The sequence below is a fragment of the Crocodylus porosus genome, unplaced genomic scaffold (assembly GCF_001723895.1).
Source record: "Crocodylus porosus isolate Cpor-Errol unplaced genomic scaffold, CroPor_comp1, whole genome shotgun sequence".
Classification (NCBI taxonomy): domain Eukaryota; kingdom Metazoa; phylum Chordata; order Crocodylia; family Crocodylidae; genus Crocodylus; species Crocodylus porosus.
In genome coordinates, this window is record NW_017728949.1 from 9,795,854 (window position 1) to 9,822,946 (window position 27,093).

Genomic DNA, 27,093 nt, shown 5'->3' on the forward strand with positions numbered 1-27,093 from the left:
TATCATGTTAAAACAAAGTGATAGCAACTCATACAGAGGGGAGTTCCAAAAGGAACCCACATCCCAGAAATCTCAGGAGAAATGGAATTAATACATTAATTAACCTAACAGCAAAGATTTTCTTTGTACTTCTCACTGGTTTCTGAGTGTGAGAAGCAGTTCATAGAATATACTGTGTGTATTTCCGTCTTCAGCTGCTGCCTTTTCTAAGACTTTGCTAGCATGCGATACTGAAGAGACAGTTTTGGTGAATCAAAGTGCCATGAAATTTAAATGATAAATTTAAAGCTTTTAAATAGAGACAGGTTTTTTTTTTTCTCCAAAGAATCAAGTTGTATCAAGTGGATATAGTTTAATAAAAAATATCTTAAACAGACTAATTTATAGTTGAGAAGGGAGTTTATAAGAAAAAAAATCACAAACTCTTATTCAGGACATTCTCTCTTGAACTCAGGATGAATGACATCATGTGTTTATCAGTATATGGTGGCTTAATTATTTGCCACATATTTACAGAGCTTTTATTTTCTATTCATAGGAAGGAGATTCAGAGAAAACACAACTACAGAATAAAATGCTAGCTATGCACACTCAACAACTTGGACTGATGTAGTACTCTGTGAGCTGCTCTCTGTGCTAGGACTGATTTCAAATTACATCAGCTCTTTGGTCCTTCTCTTGGGGGACGCATACCCCAGTGCAGTGCCATACCTAAACGCTATACTCTATTCAGAGATTTCCAGATAGGGATTCACAGTCCCAAATGTGGTCATGAACCCCACAGAAAGATCAGAGCCACACGCATGATCAGAGGTCAGGAAAACAGATCTTATGATGACAGGCTGAGAGCTATGGGACTCTTTAGCCTGGAAAAGTGCAGGCTCAGGGGTGATCTGATGGGCAACTTTAAGTTTATCAAGGTGACCACCAGGATCTGGGGGAATGTTTGTTCACCAGAGTGCCCCAAGGGATGACAAGGTCAAACAGTTATCAACTACTGCAAGACCATTTCAGGCTAGACATAAGGAAAAATGTCTTTACTGTCTGAGTCCCCAAGGTCTGGAATAGCCTGCCACTGGAGGTGGTTCAAGCACTTATTTTGAATGCCTTCAGGAGAAATTTGGATGTTTATCTTGCTGGGATCCTATGACCCCAGCTGACTTCCTGCCCCTGGGGTGGGGGGCTGGACTCAATGATCTTCTGAGGTCCCTTCCAGCCCTAATGTCTATGAAATCTATGAAAGTTAGCCAGCAAGTCATGAGCACAGGAGTAGGGTTGTCTGTGTGCAAAGTTTGGAACTACTGACCTGGTTCTTAGTAAATAATAAAAGCTGAAAGACTAGACAGGCAAAAGATAATTTATGTGGAATCTAGATGTCTACCACATACAAATTTACATGGAAAATGTATAAATGTATTATGATTTTCCATGTATAGAATCAAGTTATGGGGGGGGGGGGCATCTTGGTGCAGTGCAACAAGCAGTAGTATGGAGGCAGGTAGTTGTGGGGGCAAGCTGCAAAGCAGTCAAGTGGCCAGACCCCACCCCGCTTACCCCACTTTCCACTTGCCCCACCTGCTGTCTGCCCCCCTGTCATCTGCTCCCCACCGCATACCCCTGCCTCTGCTCCCTCTCCACCCCAGTTCCCTTCCTGTTCCAGTGCCCCTCCAAACCAAGTCACAGAGCACATGAGTGCTCTAGCCCCTGCTTGGGCACACAGTCATATTTGTGGCAGCAGCAGCTCTGGCAGCTCTCAGGCTGAAGTGAGACTGAAGCTGGGGCCAGAGCCAGAAGTAAGTAGCAGCAGGGGGAGGGGAGAGGGCAGGCAGTAGAGAAGGGAGAGGAAGGTATGCTGCAACTCCAACTCCAAGCCCAAGCCTGAGCCCGAACCCAGGTCAGGGTCAGAGTTGCAGCTACTACAGTCATCTACCCACCCTGTGAATCCAAGACAAGGACTTCTTCCCTCATGTTAAATGGGGGGAAAACACCTAATCTTGGATTTGAGTAAATTTAGTATTTAAATATTGTTTCCCCAAAACCAGAAACAGTGTTTACTTTAGCCTTCTCTGGACGTGTCTGTTTTTCCAACAATATTTTATCAGTTATTAATTTGTAATGTAAATTAAAAGTATTATGTTATCCATTAAACAGCCCCACTAAATGTAATTTTGTTGTACATTTACTACCTACGGTACATGTATCATGATCTACTAATGTAAATCATAATGCATAAGACTGAAATCGGTAAGAAAAGAACAGAATGGAATTCTAAATTTAATTGATTTTACTGAGGTACAATAGACTCAACATAATGGAAAGATTTTGAAATACTTAATTGCACAGAGGGCATATCACTCCTTAAGTAGTCACACTACTATGTATATTATAGGGCATATCTACACTTATACATTTACTGCGTAGTAACTGAAATTATAGAGCAGTACAGGAGCGCCTCTACAGATGCATGCCCATACTGCACCACAAATATGGTGACTTAACCAACTTGAGCATAAATTTGATACCTGCATCATGCAGGTATCAAATTTATACACAATTAGTTACTGTGCAGTAACACACATGTAGATGCCTTACTGTGCAGTAACACTGTGTGTGGACTGGGTTGGGACTAACTTCAGTCTCAAGTCAGTCCATACACAGTGTTAATGCACTTTAACACCTATATGTGTAGACGCTGGCCTATTCCCGCTTACTGTGCAGTAAATTTAAGCTAGTGTAAATGCATGTGCATACACACCTATAGTGCGTTACTGTTTATACCACTAACAAAGTAATATACTATTCAATGAGACTAAGAATATCAGAATTTGGTCATATTTGAATTATGGGTAAAGGAACCAGAATGAACAAAGGAACCGAATGAAACTTTGGCCCCAAATGCAAACTCAAACTTAAACTCTGTTATTTTGAGGTAGCCAGAGTTAAATATGTCAGACCTGGAGTGTTTGGGACTGTTTCAGTTCACAATTTTGGTTTGTCTCATTACTGATTGTAACTGGAATGGACAATAATTCCATAAACTGACCAAACTCTATCCTAAAAGCACTTTGGTATTTTCTGCCCCAGTATTTCCCCTGGAAGATTGTTCCAGAACCTCAACACTCCTAATATTTAGAAACCTCTTTTTAATTTCCAGTCTAAATGCATTCATTGTCACTTTGTATCCATTCTTATTCCCTTGCTGGTGTTTACCCCTTTGATATAATTACAGGTGGCAGTCATATTTCCTTTCAGCCTTTGTTCTGCTAGATAAAAAATGTTTTCGTGTTTAACCTCCCAGAATATAGGCTCCCCATTCCTCTTATGGTCCTAGGAGTCTTTTGCTGCACCTGTTCTAGTCATCTTTCTTGAAGATGGGCGACAAGAAATGTATACAGTATTCCAGATGAAGTCTCACCAGTGCCTTGTAAAATGGCAATAATACTCCCTTATCTCTACTGAAAATGCCTCAGCTGATCCATCCAAAGACTGTATTTGTCTTTTTCAAGCATTTGTCTATTGGAGCAAGACTGCAAAGTTCACAGCTAGATCCAGATGTGAATTTTCACAAACTTCAGAGGTTTCTATTCGGGCCAATCTTTATTATTAAGATTGTACAAAGTTAAGCATTTGTTTTCCTCCTTTTTCTTGTACATATCTGTGCTTAACAAGTAAGATTTCAAACTACTATAAGCTTGGTGTAGCTCTGTTAAGACAAGATCTGAAACAATTCTCAGCTGCTGTATTTTAATCCAGGAGAGGAGCTTCCCACTGGTGTGTTTCACAATGAAGTGATTAATGCACAAACTATCACAGCAGTCACCATTTATTTTCTTCAAAAACATTGTTCAAAATCTGATAGGCCCTATTTCACCTCGATAAAAAATTGTCAAAGAATAATGTTATCTGTAATTGCAGAAAGAGGCATCTGTAGGTTTTTATTTTTCTCCATTTTCCCCCAAACCTATGGCATATCATTCACTCTTTATCTCCCAGCACAAACCACACCTCAGAGTATTCCTTCTGATTTAGTAGCAATAAAGCCTCACTGACAGATGTTTAAGTTCTTGCATATGTATCTGCCACATTTATTCTTTGTGGAAAGGATGCTCCAGTGGTTAGGACATTACAGCCTGCAAACTGGGAGACTTGCTCCATCACAGATTTCCTTGCCTGGCCCTGAACAAGTCATTTAGCATCACACTTTCATGATTTCTTATCTATAAAAGGAGAAGTGTTGTGAGGATAAATACACTGAAATTGTGAAGTGCTAAAATATAATAATGGGGGTCATACAAGTGTCATAGATTGAGACAATGATCGTAAGAGAAAACCCCATATGTCTGAATGATTCTGTGTCTATTCACACACTATTGCTATTCTAAAGAACGCCGGTGGCAAGGTCCTGAGAATTTTAACGGATAGTTCAGAGTTTATATTTGTGACCTCCACACATTTGAATACAGAGATGATCTTGTTAGCCTGACACAGCAAGTCAAGTCAACCTATTGTACCAAGTGAGCCAGTGGTACACATTAGGCTAATGTCCAGTGATGTCAGTGTTATCTGATTTCATCCTGGAAGACTGAAATACAGTACTTCATACTGTACAATGTTAGCAACCTGAGGGGATCCTTCAAGTCCAATCAAAAGTTCTCCTGACACTGTGACCCACAAGAGCAAAGGTCTAATTATTTGTGGCCTCAACAATCCTGAAATAGGATTATTGCAACCTAAAATGCTATGTGTATAGTGTTAATTTCATAAAACAATCTTAAAATTTTGGGTCATCCTCCCTATTTAGGATAATTTTTCTTTCCCTAAAAACTCAATTTTTTCATGGCACTGAAAATGCATTTTCTGACCCAATTCCTGCAGGATTATAGGTTATATAATTGGCCTTTGTATATGATATGATCCCCTCTCTTAAGCTATCCTGTAGTGTAAAGAACTAGTAAATAAAAACAGATGCACTGTGGATTTTAAAATATGTAACCCCCCCATACAGTCAAGGTTGTAGTTAAAAGTAGCAAAAAGGTCACAGGATACACAAAGAAAACCAGAACTGCAGTGAGAATTGCTGTGTACTAAGAGCTAATTTACACACATTGGTTAGATGGAAACAGATGGGAAGAGGGAGAGAGGGAAAGTATTGACTAATGACACCTGACTGCCAGATGACCCTGTGGGTTTGCTTGCTGGTGTGACACCTGAAACAGTGCCAGCAACCACTTGGAAGTGCCCTGTTCACCCTCACATTTCATTAAACAGACTAACCTTGGTCTTCTGTTGTACACAAAATACAATGGAGATTATACTACATCCTCAGAAACGATATTCTTCTGATTGTGATGCATTTTTATCAGTAGTTTACCCAGGGACTGTTGCATTGACAGTTGTTCACTGTTGGTATCACATTTGATTGTATGATCCAAGTAATCTGTTCTCTTATAACACCTTGTATGTGACATATCTTATTCTTCCTGCATCTGTAATGCTGTAATTTATGGACAAAAAGGAAGACAGCCAGGTTCCTACTCAGGGCCCAGTCCTGACTTTGGATGTGGCCCAGTACACAAGAGTAAAAAGGGAAAAACAAAGTCTGTTCATGTAACCCCATGCAGCACAGGCTACTGATATTGTAGGCTGCAGCAAGAAGTGGAGGGAGGAGGCTAAAAGGGAGCAGCTTTCTCTCAGTTGCTACTATCATCCCCTCCAGGCAGGTATGAGTATGGAGTGGGAAGCCTTGGATCCATCGCCCTGCCTCCCAACACTAGCCAATATAGCTTACCTCCTTCTGAACTGAAATAGGACCAGGCACCCGCCCATCATTCTCTGACTCATAAAATTGTCTCAAGAACAGCTCCTGAGACAATACAGCTATTCAGGGGTAGATCTGCTGGGGAGGGGGGAGGGAAGAGGGGGGGTGAAGTGGCAATGAGTGAAGAGCTTTCTGAGCTCACCAGCATATCAGCACAGCTCTGTCTGGCAGCTTGGCATGTGCCATGAGCTCTGAGTCTCTGAGTTCACTAGCTGGTCAGTGCAGGCTGTGGCTGAATCCTGGTTTTCACACAGCTCTGGAGCTGCATGGCTGAGTACTTTTGTTGCTTGCCCTTTTCCTCTCTCCTCTCTGCATCAAATTCAGTGGCAGGGAAAAAGAAGGGATGAATGGTGGTGCTCTGGCCCTGAGCTCTAAAGCCACAGATGCTTGCCCTGTCTTTATACCTGCTTCTGAAGTTAGAAAAGGGAGGGTGGGGGAGAAGAGGAAGGGGAAGGGTGAAAAGCAGCAGCACCCACCTCCTAGGCTCCACAGCTGCATGAAAGCAGGGGCGCTGACCTGACCCCACACTAATCATCTGGTAAACTCAGAGCTCACTGCACATGTGGAAGTGCAGGCAAGAGCTGTGCTGACATCCCATTGAGTTCAGAGAGTTCACTGGCATCCAGGATCATAGTGCAGAGGCTGCAGCTGCACCCCCTTCAGCTGTATGGTGCAGTGTACAGCTCTCTTCACTGTAAGTGTGGCCACACAGCTGAAAGGGGTATAGCCGCACTCTCCTCACTGTGATTCTGAGCCCACCCATGCAACTATGTAATGACCCTTAGTCAAATGTTGGGTTACAGCCATAACCAAGTCCTCAGTAATTATTCTGTCCTTCCTCACTCAGGGACTCCAGGGCTGAAAAAACAAGAACAACTGTGGTTCAGATCATTTAATCCAACAGCGAACACTGAAGGAGGAATCTCAGTGAGAAGAGGACTCTGCAATGGTCCCCACACCATATTTCCTTTACATCATTCAACCAGAGGACTGGTGTTTGCCATTAGGCAGAGCAGGCCAAGGACTTGCTTCCAGTCCCCAAACCCCAAATTTCCCAGACCTATGCTGATCCAAAGGACTCTGTGAAGATAGGGATATTTCACTATATCTGGGGACCTTTTTCCCTGCTTTCTCATAATACAGCTTCAGTGGTCAGCGCTGCAGCCAGGATTCTCTTGAAGAGTCCCTCATGCACCTGGGCTACAATGAAAAGTTACTCAATCCAGGGATATATTTCCATCCTTGGGAAAGTGCAGAGATGCTGCCCTTCTATTTTGTGTCCACACTTGTAAAAGAGCTTTCAGATTCAAAAGGGCTTAGCATATCCTATCAAATCTGGTTCTTACGATTGAATTAATTACCATGTTCTATGGGAGGATGGAAGCTATGCACATAACAAGCAAGATGCACACGCTCTTTTGTTGTTCTCAGCTGAGTTCATGCAGATGTGCTATACAGTAGGTTGAACTGCCTAGTAGATTCAGTGACCATGTCACCTGGTATGCAACCTCATTCTGCAGCACACATGGAGGCAGAAAACCAAGATGCATTTCTGCCAGTTATCAGTCTTGTCCAGCACAGGATATTGGACCAGGCATATCTATACTTAAAACCACACAGTTCTGCAGTTGGTGTTAAAAGAGTGAAAGTCTGTGGCTGAAAGTGGCAACACACACTTGTGCTGTAGACTGGACATATCACATGCAATGATGAGAACATCACAGTTCCTTTCCTCCCTCCCTTCCCCCAGGTAACAGAACCACTGTAGTTCCACAGAGTTAAAGTTCTGTTATAGCCTGTAGCCTGTTTGTGAGAAAATTATAAACAACACATATTAGGGTATGAAATATGGTCCAAAATACTGGATTCATAATGAAAAAAAATGATAATGGCATTAATCTTTTTAATTCACATTATCTGCCTTGTAGACTTCAGTGCCTTAGCCATTCATTCTTTGTAGTTATCAAATAGAGCAAGTCATATCATGAATTTATTTCCTTCAACATTTTATTATGCAAGGAAAAAATATTTTTAATTTATTGGTATACAGAAAAGCACCCAGCTTTTGTTTTTGTACTCTACAACTTAAAAATAACTGAATACATATATTTCTTGAATAATAAAAGTATTGCTTTAGGCTGAGACTTTTATGCCAAGTTATAGCCTGAAGCAAATTTTTATGGCCAAGTTATAAACCCAAAAAATATGGGCTTATAATGGAAATCTTGACAGAACCTAGCAGGTGCTGCTATAATATCTTGAATCTGATTTAGGAGTGGTTTTCAATAATGCTTTTTCAAGACAGTCTGTTGGGGACTGCTAGGAAAAATATAATGATTTTTCCAGTGGTTCAGTGTATCTGAGGGCGAAACTAGCCTTTGGGGCTAAGGAAGCTCACAGCCTTTGGTACCCCAATATCTGGGACCCTATAAATGTCAGTGTTAAGACCAGTTTTCATTTAACAAAACAATATATTTCTCTAATTCTGTGCCATTGGAAAGAGATATTTGAAAATGTAAAAATCTGTCCTAACAATTCCTAAGAATCACAGATTCTTCGTGAAGGGCTGGATTTTGAGGCCCTGCAAAATCTTGCAAGAAGTGGACCTGAATTGTTGGTGTAGCCAAAACTGATTCAGAACAGGGCTGCTGAGAAGATCACTTCTCTTGGTATCATCATGCTCCCCAGCCACCAGCCAACTTCCTGAAGTTGAGCTAGATTCCTTGCTGAGAAGCCCAAAAAGGGGAACAGCTCAATAACATGAGGGCCATTGTATTCCAGAGAAAAAAAATCTGGGCTCTAGATTTGTGTGTGACCTTGCACAAGTCATTTACAGCTATATCTATAAAAAAGGACTCAAGGAGACACTGAGTTTTCAATCCTCAAAGCCCATGTGATCCATGCCTAACATTTCTGCAGTAAATTTAACAAGGTGCCACAAGTTCTGCTTAATACCTAAACCTCATCTCATACCTAAATCTCATCCAGATTAAGAGGGTTCCACCATGTCTGTCCATCAGAGGAGCCTGATCTGGGAGATGTACTTACAACAACCCTAACACAAACCCACAGGAGTAGGCTGCAAACAGAACACCGTGGCAGCTGCTATTTTTATTTTAAAACCCCACTGGAAGAGATATTGTCCAGGCTCCCCTGCTCCACTTTCAGGTAACAGCTTGGTGGTTATCATATTTACACAGCATGTAAGAAGCCTCTGTGCCTGAGGGGGTTCAGTCTCTCATTTCTTATCTCACCATCAGTCAACCGACCACAGGCACAACAGGGTAGGTTTGTGCCATGGCACTGGCAGTGATGCATAGGGCATCAGTGCTGGCTGCTATTTTTCATTTTTCCCTGTCCTCCTCACCACTCCCTCTTTGCTATGCTACTGTCACAGGACACTCTCCATTCCTCTTGTTGAGTTTGTGGCTTTTGCATCAAAGAATGAAAATATTATTGGGTCAGAGACAGAGAAGGAGCAAGATTGTAGCTTGGGGCAGAGATGCTAGGGCAGTCATGAACCAGTACAGAGTCATGGCTCACTTAGGGGTGTCCCCATTCACCCTGCAGTCTGAGGCACCTGACCCTCCCCATGCTCTGTGTGGGAAGCTGAGGCTTCTCAGTCAGGGCTGTGGATCCTACTTCACAGGCCACATGCCTAAAAGTTATGTGGTACAACGTCACAGGGAAGCTGTCACAATAAAGACTGCAAGGAACTCCAATGCCATTGTGACAGCAGCAATACGAGTCCCTTAGGCTAGGGACAGACATTCAAAAAGCCTGAGCCTGAATTGATTCAATCTTTGCAGGTTAGTCTAACCTGGCTAGACTGAACCAGTTTGTAACTGTACAGACATCCCCTCTGGACTGAAAAAAATCAGGCATGTGCCTGCAGTGGCTCAGGCTAGAAGCTGGGAAGGTGGGGCGGGCACAAAAGCAACACTCTCTTCCCTTCCAAAATGCTGAGTTGAGGTGAGCATGGCCAGACCCAGGCAGGATGCTCTGATTAAGGAGAGGTTCCTCCCCCACCTTGCTCTGAGCAGCCCAGCAGGGAATGTTTATCACCCCTAACTCAGTGTTGATCAACCCATTAAGAAAACAAAGCCTCTCTCCTTAGTTAAACAGCTTTTCCCAGGAAGAACATTACCAGCTACATGCTGATTAGCTCCAAAAAGCCTGTCTGCCTTTGTTGTCTCCACAGCACAGCCTGTAGCCAGCATGAGATCTGCTAGCTAATGCTCAGAGGTGTATGGCAGATGGGAGGGGAGAATAATCCCTGTTTAGCAGGGAGAAGCCAGGCAGATGCCTGCATTCTCTAAGTTCAGGAGAAAAGGTGGAGTGAGTTATTAATCATTGGCATAGACTTAATATTGCTTATTACTCTGGATTCTATGAATAATTAGAGAAGACAGGGGAACAGCCTAAAAATAAAACCTAAAAGTAATCAAAAAGTATACAAAAGCCTCCAGAGGAAGCAGTGAAACAGCTTTAGGAAAGGCAATATAAACCAGGCTATCATCATAGGGACCTAACTTCCCAATTTGCTTGGAGAATTGTCCTTGAAAACCTTAAATGTTGGTAGTAAAAGCACAGTTCCCAGCATAAGTAGTTGTTACTTGCTTCTCTAACAAAAGAGGCTGATGGTAGCCCAGACATTTACCACTCCTACCATAATCTGAGTATGGTGGATTTTTGCAATGAGGAGGTACAAAGCAATTTGTGAAGTTTATTCCTCAACCACATTCACAGTAAAAATGCCTCAAAAATTATTCTTCCAAGCTAGTCTCTCCATCACAGTGAAAAGAACAGTATAAAATTTGACGTGGTACACAGTTTAAAGTAGACTGGGGCTTAGATGAAGATTTTTTTCTCTGAGCCCCTCAGATTTTATGAGTAGTGTTTTTTGAAGGTATGTAGCCTCTGTGTTGTTGGGATGGCACAAAACCGAAACAGTCTCTGCTACTGACCCCATAGAATATTCTCTTTCAACAGCAGCTCTCCAAGAGCATCACAAGCAGAATGGCTATTTCACCATCAATTTGTTAGTTGTAGATATGTAAGCCTTCTGGCAGGAGAAGAAAGGTAATAATGCTGGGTTCACAAATGGGAACAGACAAACTGTAAATATAGACATATAGATTTAATACTATAATAATACGACTTTCCCAACTATTTTGATTTCAATACTCAATACCATTAAAATCATGTTTCAATATGGCTTTAATTTCATAGTCTTTGGTTTAAATCCTCCTCTTCTATATACTGAACTTCCTAATAGAGCAGCCCCATTAGAAAACCACATTTATGCTAATATACTTGCTTGCAGTGATAATTACCATAGCCTTTAGCCCTGGTCCTTGCCAGTGTGAGTGCATCAGGAAGGGTTGGTATAGCATAATAATTATACAATTAGCCATGTCGTGGCAAGGAGCTTTAGGAATAGAGACATCTTGAAGCTTAAAATGTGGACAGCTGATAGATGACTGTCATTAAGCTCATCCTTTGCTCATTTTGTGATGGAATAGTCACTGAGCTGTAGGGTAGGGTTCCTTAATGAAAAAGAAAGACCTTGAACCACTACCAGTTTTCTTCACCTCCTTGCAACCTCTCCATTCACCCTTGTTTCCTCCCTCTGCACGCACATTCTGCCCATCTCTCACCCCTGACTGCTTCAAAATAACAAAAGCTGCCGCTAACAAGCTGTTCCTTATCAATCAAAACCTGACAGGAAGTAAAAAAAAAAAACAACCTGCCCTTGCAGTGCAACCAAATGGCTATAATCTTAGCCCCGCTTTTTTTACTGCATCTCTCACTTTCTACATTTGGTGACGGCTGAAACTAATACATACTAAAGATGTGAGGCTGTACAATAGCGATCGTTGGGCTAGCCTCTTAACTGAAAGTAAATCAACATAGCTCCTTTGAATTTAATACAGCCCTATGGATATACACCAGCTAAGCTGTCTCTCAGTCTTTACCCTAGGCAACAACAAAATATTCAGCTATGAAGTCTAGCACTGAGAGAGTGCACAGTGGCAGAAATCAGCCACAATATACCCTATTTGCCAAGCAAATTATAGAATAACAATGAGACCTACAGAGAGAGCAGCATAGGTTGACAGAGAAGTGCATCCAAGATAGCAAGAAGATTAATTAAACAAGGATATTCCTTTGACTTAAAGGCTCCTATATAGTGGCTCCCCCCAACCCACCATCCCTCCTCTCCTCCTGCAAGCTACCACTGCCCTTATTCCTAGATGGAAATCCCAATGGAGAATGACAGAGACAGTAATGTCTGCACATGCCTTGGGAAGACTTTCCCCTGGGACACAGAGATACATTTACATATCCCTCTGACAAGTTCATTGAATTTGATCCCAGTAGCTCCGCGCAACTCTTTTCCAGTATACTTTCAAATACTCTTTTTCTACATGTCCAGACAAGTGATCCTATGCAATGCTTTGGGTAAAGTCATTTGAGCAGTCTTTTATAGGCAGAAGAAATAAAAATAACCCCCCAAAGTACTTGATTTTCCTTCCCTGACATGTTGATGTATCAAACGGATTGTGCTTTGGTTTATTATTATTCTAAGGTCACACTTGTGGAATTACGGTACTCTAACGTACCGTAATGAACAGGTTTGACAACCACGGAGGAGGGACCCATGACGGAATGGAGTAGAACACAAGGCAAGGACTCAGCACACCTGGGTTGTATTCCATGATACCTGTTATATAACCCTGAGCAAAGTCCCTTCTTTTCTCCTTACCATTCCTCTTCTGCCTTTTCTATTTAATTTGTAAGCAGTTCGGACAGCAATTGTCTCTCCTTATTGTTCACCCACTGCTCAGCACAGTAAGGCCCCAATCTCAGTCAGGACTGGTCAGTACAAATGCAATAAAATAAACAACAGTAATGAATGAAGTCATAACTCTGAAGGGTGATTGTTTTAAGAAGGGTGTTGAAGCACCTGATGAAATTCCAGGGATTAGCCTTCAGTCCAGCTTCCTTGCTAAATCTACTCTGTAAGCTTGCTTCAGTGTGTAAATCTACATATCTATTTAATTCATAATCAATTACCAGAAACAAGATTTTTTTTTTTTTTTTAGAGGAAATGCATAGCCCTTCAACTTAAGAGTGTTCTGTACTGAGCAGGGTAAAAGCTAGGCAGTGTTAATACAAGATGGAAAACAGCTGTTATGGTGCACGACAGCCTGAAAAGCAACATTGTGAAAAGTGAGTTAAAGCCAGATCCAAGGAAGTATTTAGGTGACTAACACTTAATATGATTTTAAGAAACCACAGTTTAGGGACCTAAATTCCTTTTTGGATATGGCTCTTAGTTCACCAGGGCCATGCCTATATATGCACTTTACTGTGAAGTAGACTAATTAGCTACAAAGTAAAGTGTCACTATCTACATGTGTGACAGTATTAGGCTGCAGTAAACTAATTTTCTCCAGTGTAAGATAGTACTGTTGGAAACAGTACTATTTTATACCGTGGTAATTTATTGTGATTAAAAGCACACGTAGATGCTGACTGCAGGCATAAATTGTACCCAGTCAGCCAAGGCAGCAGGCCGCTTGCCTGCTGCCTAGCTAAATGGCTCTGCACTTTCTCTACCCTTATGTTCCAGTCAGCTCCTCTGCTGCCTGACACTACCACCCAGAGCCTGGGGCTGACCCCCACTCTCTCCCCGCCCCATATTCCCTACCAGCCAAGGCCTGCTTTGCCCCAGCTCAAATTGCTGCTGTCCTGGGACCACGTGTAGATGCTACTCCTGGGAGTAGTTTCCTCTGGTTCAAACTGCTCTGGAGTTTATTGCTTCACATTATTGCACATGTAGACGCACCCCAGGAGAGTTAACCCTGCTAATAATCACATGGTAAGGTACTGATCTATGAGAGTAAGAATCCTAACTATGAATTAAGCCCCAAATTAACATTCTACAAGCATGCTAATTGTTGTCAGAGTATTGTCTAGCATCTCTCCCAATTCTGGGACGGCTCAAATAAAAGATACAACCACACAAACATTGCTGCAGGCACTTTCTCTGGACTGTCACAGCTACCACACTACAAAAACTATTACAAATGCTGTCAGGCCATCTTGGCTTTATGCAGTTTCTGAGCAGAGCCATAAACCAAGGACCTTCATTATTTTGGACAGTATTCTCTTTCCTATGTAGAATACTTCCTCAATCCATGAGCCATCTCATTCATTCCAATAAGACTGCAGAAAGTACAAAATATTTCTCCATTTCTATAAAAGTTAACAGAATCTGGACCAAAATAAGAACACTTCTTATGTTATGATTTTAGCTACTGGCTGTGTAAACCTGAATCTATGACTAAACTCCACATGCTTCCCCCACCACACACACACTTGCAAGTCTGGGGAAAAAATTACTCCTGTCCAATGTATAATGGGTACAAGTAACGGCAAGCAAAGATCTTCCACAAATTCTTTTTGCTCTTTTGGGCAGCTGATAGTCACTTTCCAACGTGTTTGTTTGAGTTCTTATGCAACATGAAATTTGCTTTTCATTTTGTGTAACTATATGTCCATCCATCTCCAGAACAAGCATGGGAGTTAGGGATACAGCCTCTGAATCAGAACTTCCTAGACCTTTAATGCTGGAGGCTGCAAGTAAGTGAAGAACCCTGGTCAGACCCCGTTCAATCTCCCTTTCAGCCTCCACTCTCTGCTACTGTGTGACACAGGATACCGGGCAAGATGGACATATGGTTTGACAGTAAATTGTAGGTCTTATCTTGTTTTGTACTGTAGCTTTAAGGAGTCTATACTTTAACAAAAAAAGTTTGTCTTTAAAAACAGTGTATTTTCACAGAAGAGGTACAGCAAGGCTCTAGTACAGCACAATTCCCCATGTGTTTCCCCAAGTACCTCAGTGCCAGATTTTAATGATATTTAGACATTTAAAGTTAATTCAGGTGCCTATCTACATACAGAGCCCCTAAATACCTTTGAACATTTGGCTCTTAATCCATTCCTAGAACAATCTGGTCTAAAATTTCCATGACCATTTATTCTACCTTTGGCTTGCCTGCAGACTGCCTGCTCTACTACTCTCACTGACTTGTACCTTGGTATGTGAATAAGGGTTGCAAACCTGAGGGATTATTGCTTTGTTGCACTTATGTGTCTTGGGATTTCACATGAAAACACTAACAGTTGAATTCTTAAGCCACTGAAATATTTAGCTGGTTGAACTCTAGGCTAAAATGTCACCGGCTCAGTCTCTAAGCTATTATGTATTCCAACAAAGCACTGGAGAGGCTTTACATTTCTGCCAACTAAAAGAACTAGGTCTGCTCAGATACGTCTGCTGCCTACTGGCCATATTTTATTTAGAGTGTTTGAGGCAGCTCTGCCTCTGGGACTTTCGTCTTTGGAATAAGAGGCTTAAGCTACTGGAAGAGAGTGCAATTAGCCTACAATGACATAATAACCAAAATAAAGTGTATACAAGTCCATAAAAGCAAAATAAAGACAGCTGATCTCCCATTCATGTGTCAGTGACTATTATTTAATAACTGTCCTAAAGACAACCTTCAAAGAAGATCTCCAGAGGCCTAGGCACTGGTAACCAGGCATCCTTCCTATCTAGCTTCTGCATCTATTTAAAAAACAAAAAACAAAACACAAAAAAAACAACTAGAGACATCTGGAAATGACTATCCAGGCAGAATTAGCAAATGGTCTGAAGCAACATCTCTAATAAAAATAAGCCTGCATGTTGGTAGAAAGAACAAGGCACAACAGGGAAGATATGCACTGCAGCAATGCTAACTCAATTTTAAAACATTCAGAGAAATCAACCCAAACCCCAATATCAAGGCATTTCAACATCCTTCATCCCTGTCCTTACCGGGGAGGAAAAAAAGTCCCCAAAAACAGGAGAGGAGAGAAAATAGATATATATTCAATGAAAGGCTGACATCTGAAGTCACCCCAGGGTAGCTGAGTACATGTCTGGGTGGTCACCAAACAGTCATTTGCTCCTATTACATCCCAACTGCATGTTTGGTAGCTTTGAGACAGGCTCAATAAACCTTTCCAAAATGCTAAAAAAGGCTGCTGTTGAGAACAATTCCCATGCTAGGTGACTGAGCCTGTAAACTAAACTACAAAGCTCTGTGGACACAGATACATGGAGAATACACAGATTTTTCACTCAGTAATACAATGGGCACTCTAGTTTGATGCAATGCCTTGCTTCATCGTTCATTCTTCTGCAAACCTGGCTATTTGAAAGCAAACCAAATCTTTCAGCCATTAAATGTGACTGATGAGTGGCATGGCAATACTGGTACACCCCTGTCATGAGGTTTTCTGCTCCAAATTCATTCCAATTTTGGGGATAAGAGGACACCATCAGTTGACCCATCAAGATTGTTTTTGTCATCATTACCTCACAATTTTTTCCATGCATTGCTTTTAGACATTAAACATCTTTAATATAAAAGAGCTGTGATGCAGAGATATGGTTTTTCAACAGCAGTGGTATGTGACACAGAACAGACCTTGTTCTGGTAAAATAAGACCTTCTTTCCCCTGCTCTGTGGTCTCTTACTGTTGATTATACAGTTTAGGCTTGATTGCGTTTGATCCTTGCATATACCTGTTGGTTACATGGAATAAATCTCAACACCCTCTTTTTCCTTCAGCTCTCCTCTCTCAAGGTACAGTGAACAATTATTATATTTGAACCCCTGCCATTGGTTATTTTATACTAACATCCAGCATCTGTAGTAGCCTTCTCTACTAAGTGAACCTCCTCTTCACTTTGCATCTTAGAAATGCACTGACAAGCTACTGCTGGCACAATGGAGAACATCCCTTGTAACGTTTATGATTCTTTTGCTTTCAGTCCTTCTGCAAACCAGTACTGCCAAGAAAGCAAAGCAGGATACACAACTGAGATGTACATCTAGCAACTAAGAAGTGACAGGTCCAGTCAAGCTGTGACTATAAAGAACGAAAAGGGCAACTATCTAGCATTGACTATTCAGTTTCAACGAAAGCAGATGTTTGTAACACTTTTCTTTGTGAAGAGCCAAGGAGATGAGCCTCATGCTGTAACATGAGGCCAAAGCTAAATTAACCTTTCAGTTATTGAGCTACGGAGGAAGATGGATTAATTAAACTTTGCTTCTTCCTCTCAGTAAGCCACCTTTTGTTTCAAAGAATTTCCCTTTTTCTCCCATGCAGTTCATCTGTTAATATAACACATTGGATGCATCCGCACATGCCTGTACAGTGACGTTGCTACTGTGCTGTGCTTTAGTACTTCCTTTTGGAAGTACTAAAGCATGGTGCAGTAGCAGCCAGTACTGTACTGTACACTAACCACGTGTTTATTTTTAGCTGCCACTTTGCTGTAGTGGCACACTGTAATGAGGGATCACCCCATTGCAGCGTCACGTGTAGATGAGTCCATTTGGTCTATCCTTCTTGGAATGCTAGACTGTCTGATATCTTAGTATTCACATTTTCAAATGTGATATCTCACCACTTTCTCCCAAACACACATATGCACATGCACACTCGTGCACACTCCAATCATTGAGTATTCTAGGCTACACTTTTCCAAGCAGGGTGCTTAAACCTAGGCCTCCACTCCACACAAACAGCTTGAATTTTGGATCTGATCCTAATTCCATTGAACACCAGTGGAAAACTGTAAGCGACTTCTGTGATGATGAGTCTCCCCAGCTACCATTAGTTACCATTAGCTACCTGTACTACTGATCACTGCTACTCTGCTTCAGCTGTTGCACTATATCAGCCCCCTACACAAAGCTTTGACAGAGCAACAGCAAGTGCTGTGGAAGGTCTGATCAGGCTAGGCCAATGTAAGCTATGTCTCAGTAGAGCCTGAACAATCAGATGCTTATAGGATCATAGGAAAGTGGGGCTGGAAGGGACCTCACAAGGTCATTTAGTCCATCCCCTTGCTTAAGGCAAGACCATCCCTGACTAAACCATCTTAGCCAGATGTCTATCTAACCTGATCTTGAAAACTTCCAAGGAGGAAGATTGCACAGTTTCTTTAGGTAGCCTGTTCCAATGCTTGACCATTCACATAGTCAGAAAGTTCCCCCTAATCTCCAACCTAAACTTCCCCTGCTGCAGCTTGAGTCCATTGCTCCTACTCCTGTACCCTACACCCAAGAGAAAAACGCATCTCCATCCTCTCTATAATTGTTCTTTCAATGTTTTAGGCAGTTATCAAATGCCCCCTCAGTCTTCTCTTCTCCATTCTAAATCACCCTAGTTCTTTCAGCCTTTAAGCCTTGCCTCCCAAACCCCTATTTATTCTTGCTGCTCTACACTGAATTCTTTCCAGGTAAGGTTTCACAAGTGCTGAATAGAGCAGAAGAATGTTATGCAACATTTGGAAACAAAGGTGGGTTATTTTTATATGCATGGAACCATGGAAATGTTTGGTAATAAATAATAACAAGCATAATCAATCAAGAGAGTGAAAAACAGATGGAAAGGAGGTTTTTTCTGAGAGAGGAGAAAAATGTTTTCAGATGCAGGATGAGGAAGTGAACACACTTCTTAATATGCCCTACAAATACCCAGAGAGAAATGACAAATATTTTCCTGCTGGCTGCTTTCCTGCTGACACACCACAGCCTGAACTGGGTCCCTCTAATGCTAAAGAACAAGCACATCTACATGCATAAATGCACATTTATGTATTAATGTGCTTTTCCTAATGCACATTCAATTTAGTACCTTCAAGGTAAGGTACTAAATTAATGAACATTAGGCTTCCCGAATGCACAGGAGCACAAACACACTTTTTTTAGGTCTTGCTTAATGCTCGGTAGCCTATTGTACCGCACATTAGCATAATGGCACTTTTTTTTACATACTGCTTTAATGCTTAGTAAAATAGGCTACTGCGCATTAAAGCATAAATATAGACATGCTCAGCATAAGCTACTGGATTTGGACTACTAAGAGACAAGACTTTCTGGTACATGTTGTAGCAAACGCATAACTTCTGCAAACAAGCATGCACTCACAAATGAATTATATTTTCACACAACAATTAATAATATTAGTAACTTTTAAGTAGTTACTGTTAAATTGTCCTTGGTTCTCATTCACACTAGATCCCTGTATACCAGTCTGGTAGAACAGAACAGCCTTAAAATGTATGTAAGTTACAGTTCTTTAACAATTGCATAATACATCATTCCTTGTGATCTAATATCTAAATAATGTGCTGTAGGTGTGACACTGAATATCAGCATATTTGTTGCAATAAATAAATAAATAAATAAATAAAGCACTGCTGAATATGGGTTGTATTAAGGGCAGATTTATGGTCTATGTCTATGCTGTTTTTCCATGTCAAAAGAGCTAGAGTCCCTATCCGAACGATGATGGTTTAATTCAGGCAAATCTCAGTGGCATCTGTGAGACTTACACTTGAGCAAAGACTACAGAATCAAGCCTTTGATACGAAGCACATCATAGCACTAAACTGTATTACACTGCTGCCACTGTGGTAGCCCCTAACCACAGCAGAACTGTGATGTTTCCCAAAGCAGGGGCAACCCCCACTAATAAATAAAGAATTTTTATCTTCGTAGATAAAGGCTGGTGCCCTGGTAGTATATATCAGGATCTGGCAGGCAATTTGGATTCAGATAGATCTAGAAACCTCAGGTTGGTCAAGCAGCTTGTACAGGCAATAGGCTGAAGAAGCAGGTCACATGGAAGAGGTCACTTAATCATTCTGTACCCAGACTGAGATTTATTGGAGAGGGGGTCTTTCTGCTGCCTTTCTTCAGGGACACCATGGTAAAACTGCTTTATCCTGCTTTAACCAAGAGAAATATTCTGGTTGCTACCTGGCCAGTACATATTATGTTCTTGCACAGAGTATTGGAGTTAATTAAAAAGGTTACCCAATAATCTTAAAAAGACTAAATATTCCAATCCTGTTTCTTGCATAGGAATTGGTACTGCTGCTTTACAAGAAGTTCTATGTTTCTTTGTTTAGTTGTGAAATTTTAAATAATGGTACCAACTTACCTTAGCTATTTGGACACACCAATTTAGCAGGAGCTGGGAGCCAATGTTATCCTTATGTTCATGAACATAGTCCAACAAACAGCCATGAGGCATCAGCTGAGTGACAAGCTGAATGGTAGGGCTCAAGCAGACCCCCAAGAGTCGTACCAGGTGTGGATGATCCATGCTTGCCATGATAAGAGCTTCCTGTAACAACAAAAACATCCCAAAGATATTGTGGCTTTCAGAGGTTCCATTTACTGAAGATTCACAGCTCCCTGTGCAATATCAGAAAGTATTTTGTAGCTCCCAGGTACTACACTGGTTTGTGTTATCTTCCTGTTTCTCATGAGATAACATAAGGCACTTGTTGGTAAGATCCAATCTGATGAAATTTATGTTGAACAATACTGAACAGTAGGCCAAGTCATCAACTATTGTCAATCACTCCAGCTCCATGGAAACCTTTGCATGGAAATTCTGTGCCTTTCTGCAAAAAAACCAGCTGTCTATTGCTTTGACAGACTATTAAAAATGTAAAGGTGACCATATTTATTACATGAGACCATTTTCTGCTTCAAAGATGCAGTCATTAACATCTATGTATAGGAATCATTCTCCCAAAAGTTGCACAGGCCACTTGGCCCTGACCAACAGTTACACTGTAGGTGTGTCTACACATTCATTAATGCGCAGTAGTTATTGCACATTTAATTTAGTACTTGCTTAATGAACTACTAACTAAATGCACAGTAGCTTGCACTACTGTGCAGTAGTGCTGGCGCACTTTTTTGTGATTCTTGCTGTGCCGTAGCCTAATACTACTGTGCAACAGTATACTAGCACTTTTTTTGCCTGGCATGCTACTGTGCAGTGTTTTTAAGCTACTGCTCATTAAGCATTTCATGTAGATGTGCCCTGTAAGAACTAAATGTTACCTCTCTGTATTCTCACAAGATGTGGACCAGCCTGGCATCAATCTAGCAAAGTACTGAAGCCCACCCCCACAGTTAAACTTTGCTGGAGCAAGACCCTTGTGTTCAGCATTTGTAGCAATATGGTGTTAATGGGAATTTTCCCTCAAAGACCATTTTATGCTTTGTAAACAGCATTGAGAGTGGGATAATTAAGAGTAGGATTGTCAAACATGCCTAAATAATTAGGCTTACAAATTCCAAGGGTGTCAGCAGGGCTTATTCCCTTAAGTCACTTAAATGATTGTAGAAATCTGACTCATGAGTTCAGTTCCTGATTCTAGTACCTTCCCAGGTGACCTCAATCCAGTCACTTCATCTCTCCATTTGTCATGCTATTAAATAGTCCTTTTGTCCCACCTTTGTCAATCTGTTCAAGACTGCAAGCCCTTCAGGGCAGATCCTGCTTCCTATAATCTATTTGCACTGCACCTAGCACTAGTAAGCCCTGATCGCAATGAGCCTTCCAGGAACAACTGTAATAATATTGACAACAGAGTCTGCAAGGAGTTGAGCATGTAAACTCAGTCCTGCGGTTCCCAAGAGTCTCCCATTGGTTGCAAGACAGGCAGGCACCACAGAGCAACTGGAGTCCTCCTACAAATCTGTAGTATAGGGAAAGCTGTCATTACCACGACCCTGCTCTCAGGAAAGGGGACAGAAAACATTTATCTCTGATTTACCCAGATCAGCATTTCAGTAGCAACCATTTCACTGAGGCAGAGGAACAATGAAAAGTGAGAGAAGAATGGGGCTTTGTGAAGCTATTTTAGTTTTCCCCCCCACAAAAACCTGTAAAGAAATATTTCTGACAAATTAAAGAATAACAACTATAATAATACCACGTGGGGGAAAAAAAACAATGATAAAAAGTTGGCATCAGAGGAACACAACAAAAAAAGAAAAGACTCAAAAGGAATTTTTTTTCCCTACATTAAAAAAAAAAAATCCTGGCAAGGAGGCTGGGTTTGTATTAAAGAAAATTGCTCATCACAGTACAAAGTGTATTTGAAACCAAATTGCAGAGTATTTGCATAATAGTTCTCTTTTTTTGAAAAAGAAAAGATGAACAAGACACTAATTGTAGGTTTTATTTTTTTTCATAAAGAAAATAGCAGATGGCCTTGTTTTTTTTCTTCCTTTTTCTTTTGAAACGTATGTGAAGAAATTTGAAAAAAAAATAAAACGACTATTCAATAAGATGATTCAGAGGAGGAGATCTGAGGAAGATCCCAATACAACAGAGGCGAAGGGGGAGCTTGGTTTAAGTAGTTTGTTTCATGTTAAAATTAATATAGTTCTCTGTTACCCAACTCTCTATGGGGTCTCATAGATGCAATTTTAGCCTCTTTCTGCTGTCACTAGAAAATGTCATTGAAGGCCACCAAAATAAATACATGTTGACAGGTGTATTATCCATTTTCAAGAAACAAAATTACTCTGCCTCTCTTTTTCTTTTACCCCATAAATTCTCTTGGAGATGCATTAGAGAGTTTTTCTCCCCACTCTTATGGGCAAAGTAATAGTTATTTTACTAGGAACTTTAAAGTAGGTGTCTCCTTATTTATAATGAGGCTTAATTAGAACATGGGCAATATTTTTTCATTCACTAGATGAGGAGGGCCAGGACAAAAAGCTCTGAAGCATGTGTCCCATTAGTTTCTGGCCGTATGCCATTTGTCACTCTTATTTGAGTCCGACGGGAAGACATTTCTGTACAATAATAAAAGTAAGGAGCATCATTTGTCACATCCTGGTATTATTAAGAAGTTTATATTTCCTCACAAGTTTGGGACAGAGATTCTGGAAACAAACAAATTATTTTCAATAACATTTTTAAGGGCTATTCTACAATAAATTAAGTCTTGTAACATAGCAAAACCTTCAGTGTAGCTGTAACCCATGAGTCTACAATGAATATTTATTTAACACAAATCCTGCCTTCACAAACATTTCCTTGGTAGTAAAGGTATTTACATCACACTAGCATTTAGGGCTAGGTACAGATATTACACTTTTACTGGTATAAGTGATGGAAAACCAGTTCAAACCCATAAACCCCCCCCAGAAATTCAGCACACAGACTAGTTTAAAAAATGGCAGAAACTGGTTTAAGATTTGCCCCACCCCATCCTCCTCCCATCAAAGGGCAAATGTGTATTCTGTTTGCTTCCAATCTAAACCATGCTGCTTACAGAAAACCACATAACTTAGATAGATTCTGCCTTGGGCTTTTTGAATGTCTGCACCTACCCTAGAAGATTCAACTGAGACCACTGCCCTAGTGGGTTAGGCAACCAGCAAGCAGAAAGTAATAGTCAGATCCTGATTGGAAGAGTTACAGTCTAAGTAGGAGACAGACAAACAACAAGAGAAAGAGTTTTATGATGGGAAAGAGTACTCAAAACCACCTTAGTAGCTGCCCAAGTCTAATGTCAAAAGCTATGTAAATAAATAGAGCTAAATCCTATTTCACCCCCACTCATCTAAGTGGCACTTAGGTAGCCAGTGTAACTGTGTAATTGCAGTGTAACTGCGACTTCTGGCACTTTTGGACAGCTTGGAATTCAGCTTAGCTATGTTCACTCTGACCTTCCTTACCAGGCGCAGTCTGTAGGCTTCACTGTGGCTGCATTATGAGCAGGGGGGAAAACTGCCTGGATATGCAAGTAATGCTGCTCAGGTCCTGAAACTTTTAGTTGCAGAAAAAACACAACTACCAGGTACTTGATGCCACAGGAGGAAAAGTAAGGCAGCCCTTCTAGATTATAGCCCAATAGCCTAGTGGTTCTGGCCCTTTCCCATTGAGCAGAAGACCTAGGTTCTTGACAATCTTCACCCAGTGGGAATGTGAACTTGGTCGCTCTTACTTCCCAGTACAGTACTCTAACCACGAGGCCACAGGCTAACTAACACATGAAATCCTCTCCAGCTCTCTTGCTGAAACTGAGTGGCACGTGTGAGGTAAGAAAGTGGCAAAAAACTCAGAGGGTGGCTCAGTGGGATGGATGCTGCCCTAGAAAGGAGAAACCTCTGCGTTCTAGTCTAGGTTCCAGGCCCGTGCTACGGTGGAAGTACCTGTCCCAGTACTCTTGTATTTTACCCAGTGAAACTTAAACACACGGTGCAGTGGCTCAGTTTCAGGAAAAAACTGGAGTACAAAACGTTACAATGGAGTATACAAGTTTGCACAGAAACAATAGTAAAGCTGGCAAAATGAGCTGGTATCTCCTCAATCCCAGGTCCAGTATTTTGAGAAAAAAATGATGGAAAGAGCAGAATAGAACATTATACATAACGCATCTCCGTATGTTAGTATTTCAAGAACAGGAGTGTTGACACATTCTACAATATAATTTGAATATCTTGCAATTGACAAAAACAAGCAACCATTTTGGTGGCAATGAGTCTTACTCTTGAAACACTCTTGAGCTACCGTGTTTTAAAGCTAGCTCGCATGGATCTAGTGTTGCTAGGTAAAGAAAGGTTGGTAAACAGAGGCCTTAATTTACTATTGTGCAGATAGCTTCCAGGAATGTTATTGTCATCAGCCTCATCCCAGGAAGAAGGGTGAATAACTACAATCAAGCCTTCTGCCTTTAATTTAGTAGTCCGATGCCCATACATGGTATTTTCTATAAAGAAATGATTTGCCATATAGCTCATTCCTTTCATCTACTATTTTAAAATTAACTTATTACCAGCAGACATATTAAACACAAATATGTGATTTGTATACACAGCTTTATATTAACAATCCATGTCAATGTTATTTTAATGTGTTACACTGATTCTACTGTCAAGGACATTTAATGAGATACCCATGTTCCCAATGAGCATGGTTCTGTTGATGCCACAAAGCCTTTACAAAGCAACAAAATAAACCATGATAAAGTTAATGATGGCTCAGAAAAGCTGGAACTACCAACTCTGCAGCCCCAGGAACTGGCACAAGAAGCAAGGGAGAGTTCCCATTTTATATAGAAAATCATAGGGGTTAGGGTCACAAGCCAATAGCCAAAGGGAGGGAACAGGTAAAAGGTAAAGAAACATCAGTACTGTAGTAACAAAAACTCAGCATCTTAATTTCTCCCCACACCTTCAGAGGTGTCACCGAATCTAGTCCCTAGATTGCTCAAACAGCCTCCCCAAGTCTGAGTCCAGCTCCTTCAGTCCTCGGTCCTGGCTGACCAAGCCAGAAGCATCTCTACCCTCCTGCACACTTCTCTGTGTAGGGCTGACCAGTCAGCACAGCTCTCCAGACTGCCCCCTCATTCCTCCTGCTGTTACACACATTACATTTACATTGCATTTGTACAGGAATACAATTCTTCCTTAGGGCCTTGTTACACCTTATGCTGTGAGCTGCACAAATGCTGATCGGCTTAGTGCTAGCTTGGAGCAGTCACACCTTTAGTTTAGAAGCCTTTCCAGACAGCACCTACCCGCACAGCTGTGGCTTGCCAATAGAGGCCTAGTGAGCAGGAAAGCCCCTTCCAGCCCTACTTCTCTATAGTTTCATAGTTTCTAGAGTTGGAAGAAACCAGAGTCTGCATGCAGCTTGCTCCTGTGTCCACATGGGCAGCAGTAGAGCCCCAAGCCTGTAGTCTGGATCTAACCACAGCCACCCTGCCCTAACAGCAGGCTGACCCTCCCCCTGCCACCAAAGCAGCCACCACCAGCTCTCCCCAGTGTGTGTGGATTCAGTGCATGGAGCAGGGTACTTCTGGAGCTGCAGGGGTGGAGCTCGACATCTGCTGAAACCTAACCAGGTCTGGGGCTCTCTGGGACTGGCCGCATTCTCCTCTGCTCCGTAGGACTTGGGGGGGGAAGGAAAGGGCATGGGGTCCAGCAATGGCTGCTTGCTCAGACAGGCTCAGCGCTAGTGGGGAAATGTGTCCCACACTGCTCTTCCTGGACTGGGGGCCCAGAGGCTGGGAGAAATGGAAAAGCTGCAGCTTCAGTCCTTGAGTCGCTCCACTAAGAGAGCCCACAGAATAAGAGAGTGGGGGAGGATTACTGTATCCAGGGATACTGGAGGACTTCAGCTTGAGTGGCACATCTGTGGGAAGTAGCCACACGATAATGGAACAGAAGCCAAGTTGTCAGGATCAGAGATAATACGGTCCTGGAGTGGCATAACTTTGAGCTATATAATGAGTGCTTTAAACCACTTTACAGTGTTAATGTGAAGACCGTCCAGGGGTTAAAAGCTCCAGAAGCTGCCCAAAATTAGCATGTAATAAGGCCCTTAGACTTGCATTTCCCACCTCATTTTTATAAATCACTCCTGGAAAAACAAAGGCACTTCAAATGCTGACTTTCCACTGTGCTCTCCATTTTGTTGGAAGCCAAAACATGTCCCATACAACAGGTGAGGTACCTTTTTTCACATTAATTTTAGAATTTGTATTTAAATAAATAAATAAAGACTTATGCCTGGAATAGCCATCTGATCTGCCCTGGGGTGGATCCAATTACAGACTGTTGTTTTCAACATGTTATGTTTGCAAAACCTCCTGGTGGTTACATCCCAAAAGGCCTTACTAAATATTTACCCATCATCTGACTTAGTCATATGCAGACTACAAAAAAAAAACTAGATAGCATTTCATTAAGATGGCTATACCTATACTTACAAAATCAAGCATGCACATATACATACGCTCATGTAGTGGAGATGGTTATGTTGTTTATAGCTAAGTTTCCCCTAACACTTCTCAAGTTGTCTTAAGCATCTAGATTTGCCAAACTAATCATTGGGGCTGAAATTTCCATGTCAACTGTCTGCCTCTGGAGAAAAATTGTTGAAACTTTCAGTGGACCCTACTGAGCCATTTCTGAGAATGAAATTAGGGGAAAGTAGATTGCTTTTTCTTCTGTTAAAATATTCTTGCGAGCATTTTCTTAGGAAACTAATTTGTTCATCCTTTAGATGAAAGACTTCAAATCTAACCAGTGGATTACCCTGGTGTCAGGGATGTGTTTTCCAAAGTTCCCATGGGTACTATCCAAAACTTGGCCCTCTTGTTAGCCTCCAAAAAGGAGGTCACAGCTTACACATGCTCTGTAAAGGCTTGTTATACTTGGCAATTACATTCTCTAACAATTCAGGATGTGGATGCATGACACATTTAATCTGGAGTTTTCTTCATTTACTTTAGAGAGACAGCCAAGTGGACTCATGACACACAGAACTGCAGCAGAGGAAATGTGTTTTTCTCAGATGTAAAGTTA

At 41.4% G+C, this 27,093-nt stretch overlaps 1 protein-coding gene across 6 annotated transcripts in view; it reads right to left on the minus strand.

Annotated features, from left to right (window-relative positions):
• The window catches only part of ERBB4 (erb-b2 receptor tyrosine kinase 4), a 1,148,078-nt gene that overhangs the window by 141,572 nt on the left and 979,413 nt on the right, over positions 1-27,093 (minus strand). For all 6 annotated transcript variants that reach the window (XM_019553894.1, XM_019553891.1, XM_019553890.1 and 3 more), the window contains one exon: positions 19,904-20,089. In XM_019553894.1, the coding sequence (XP_019409439.1) occupies positions 19,904-20,089 (186 nt within the window). The remainder of the gene's footprint in view (positions 1-19,903; positions 20,090-27,093) is intronic.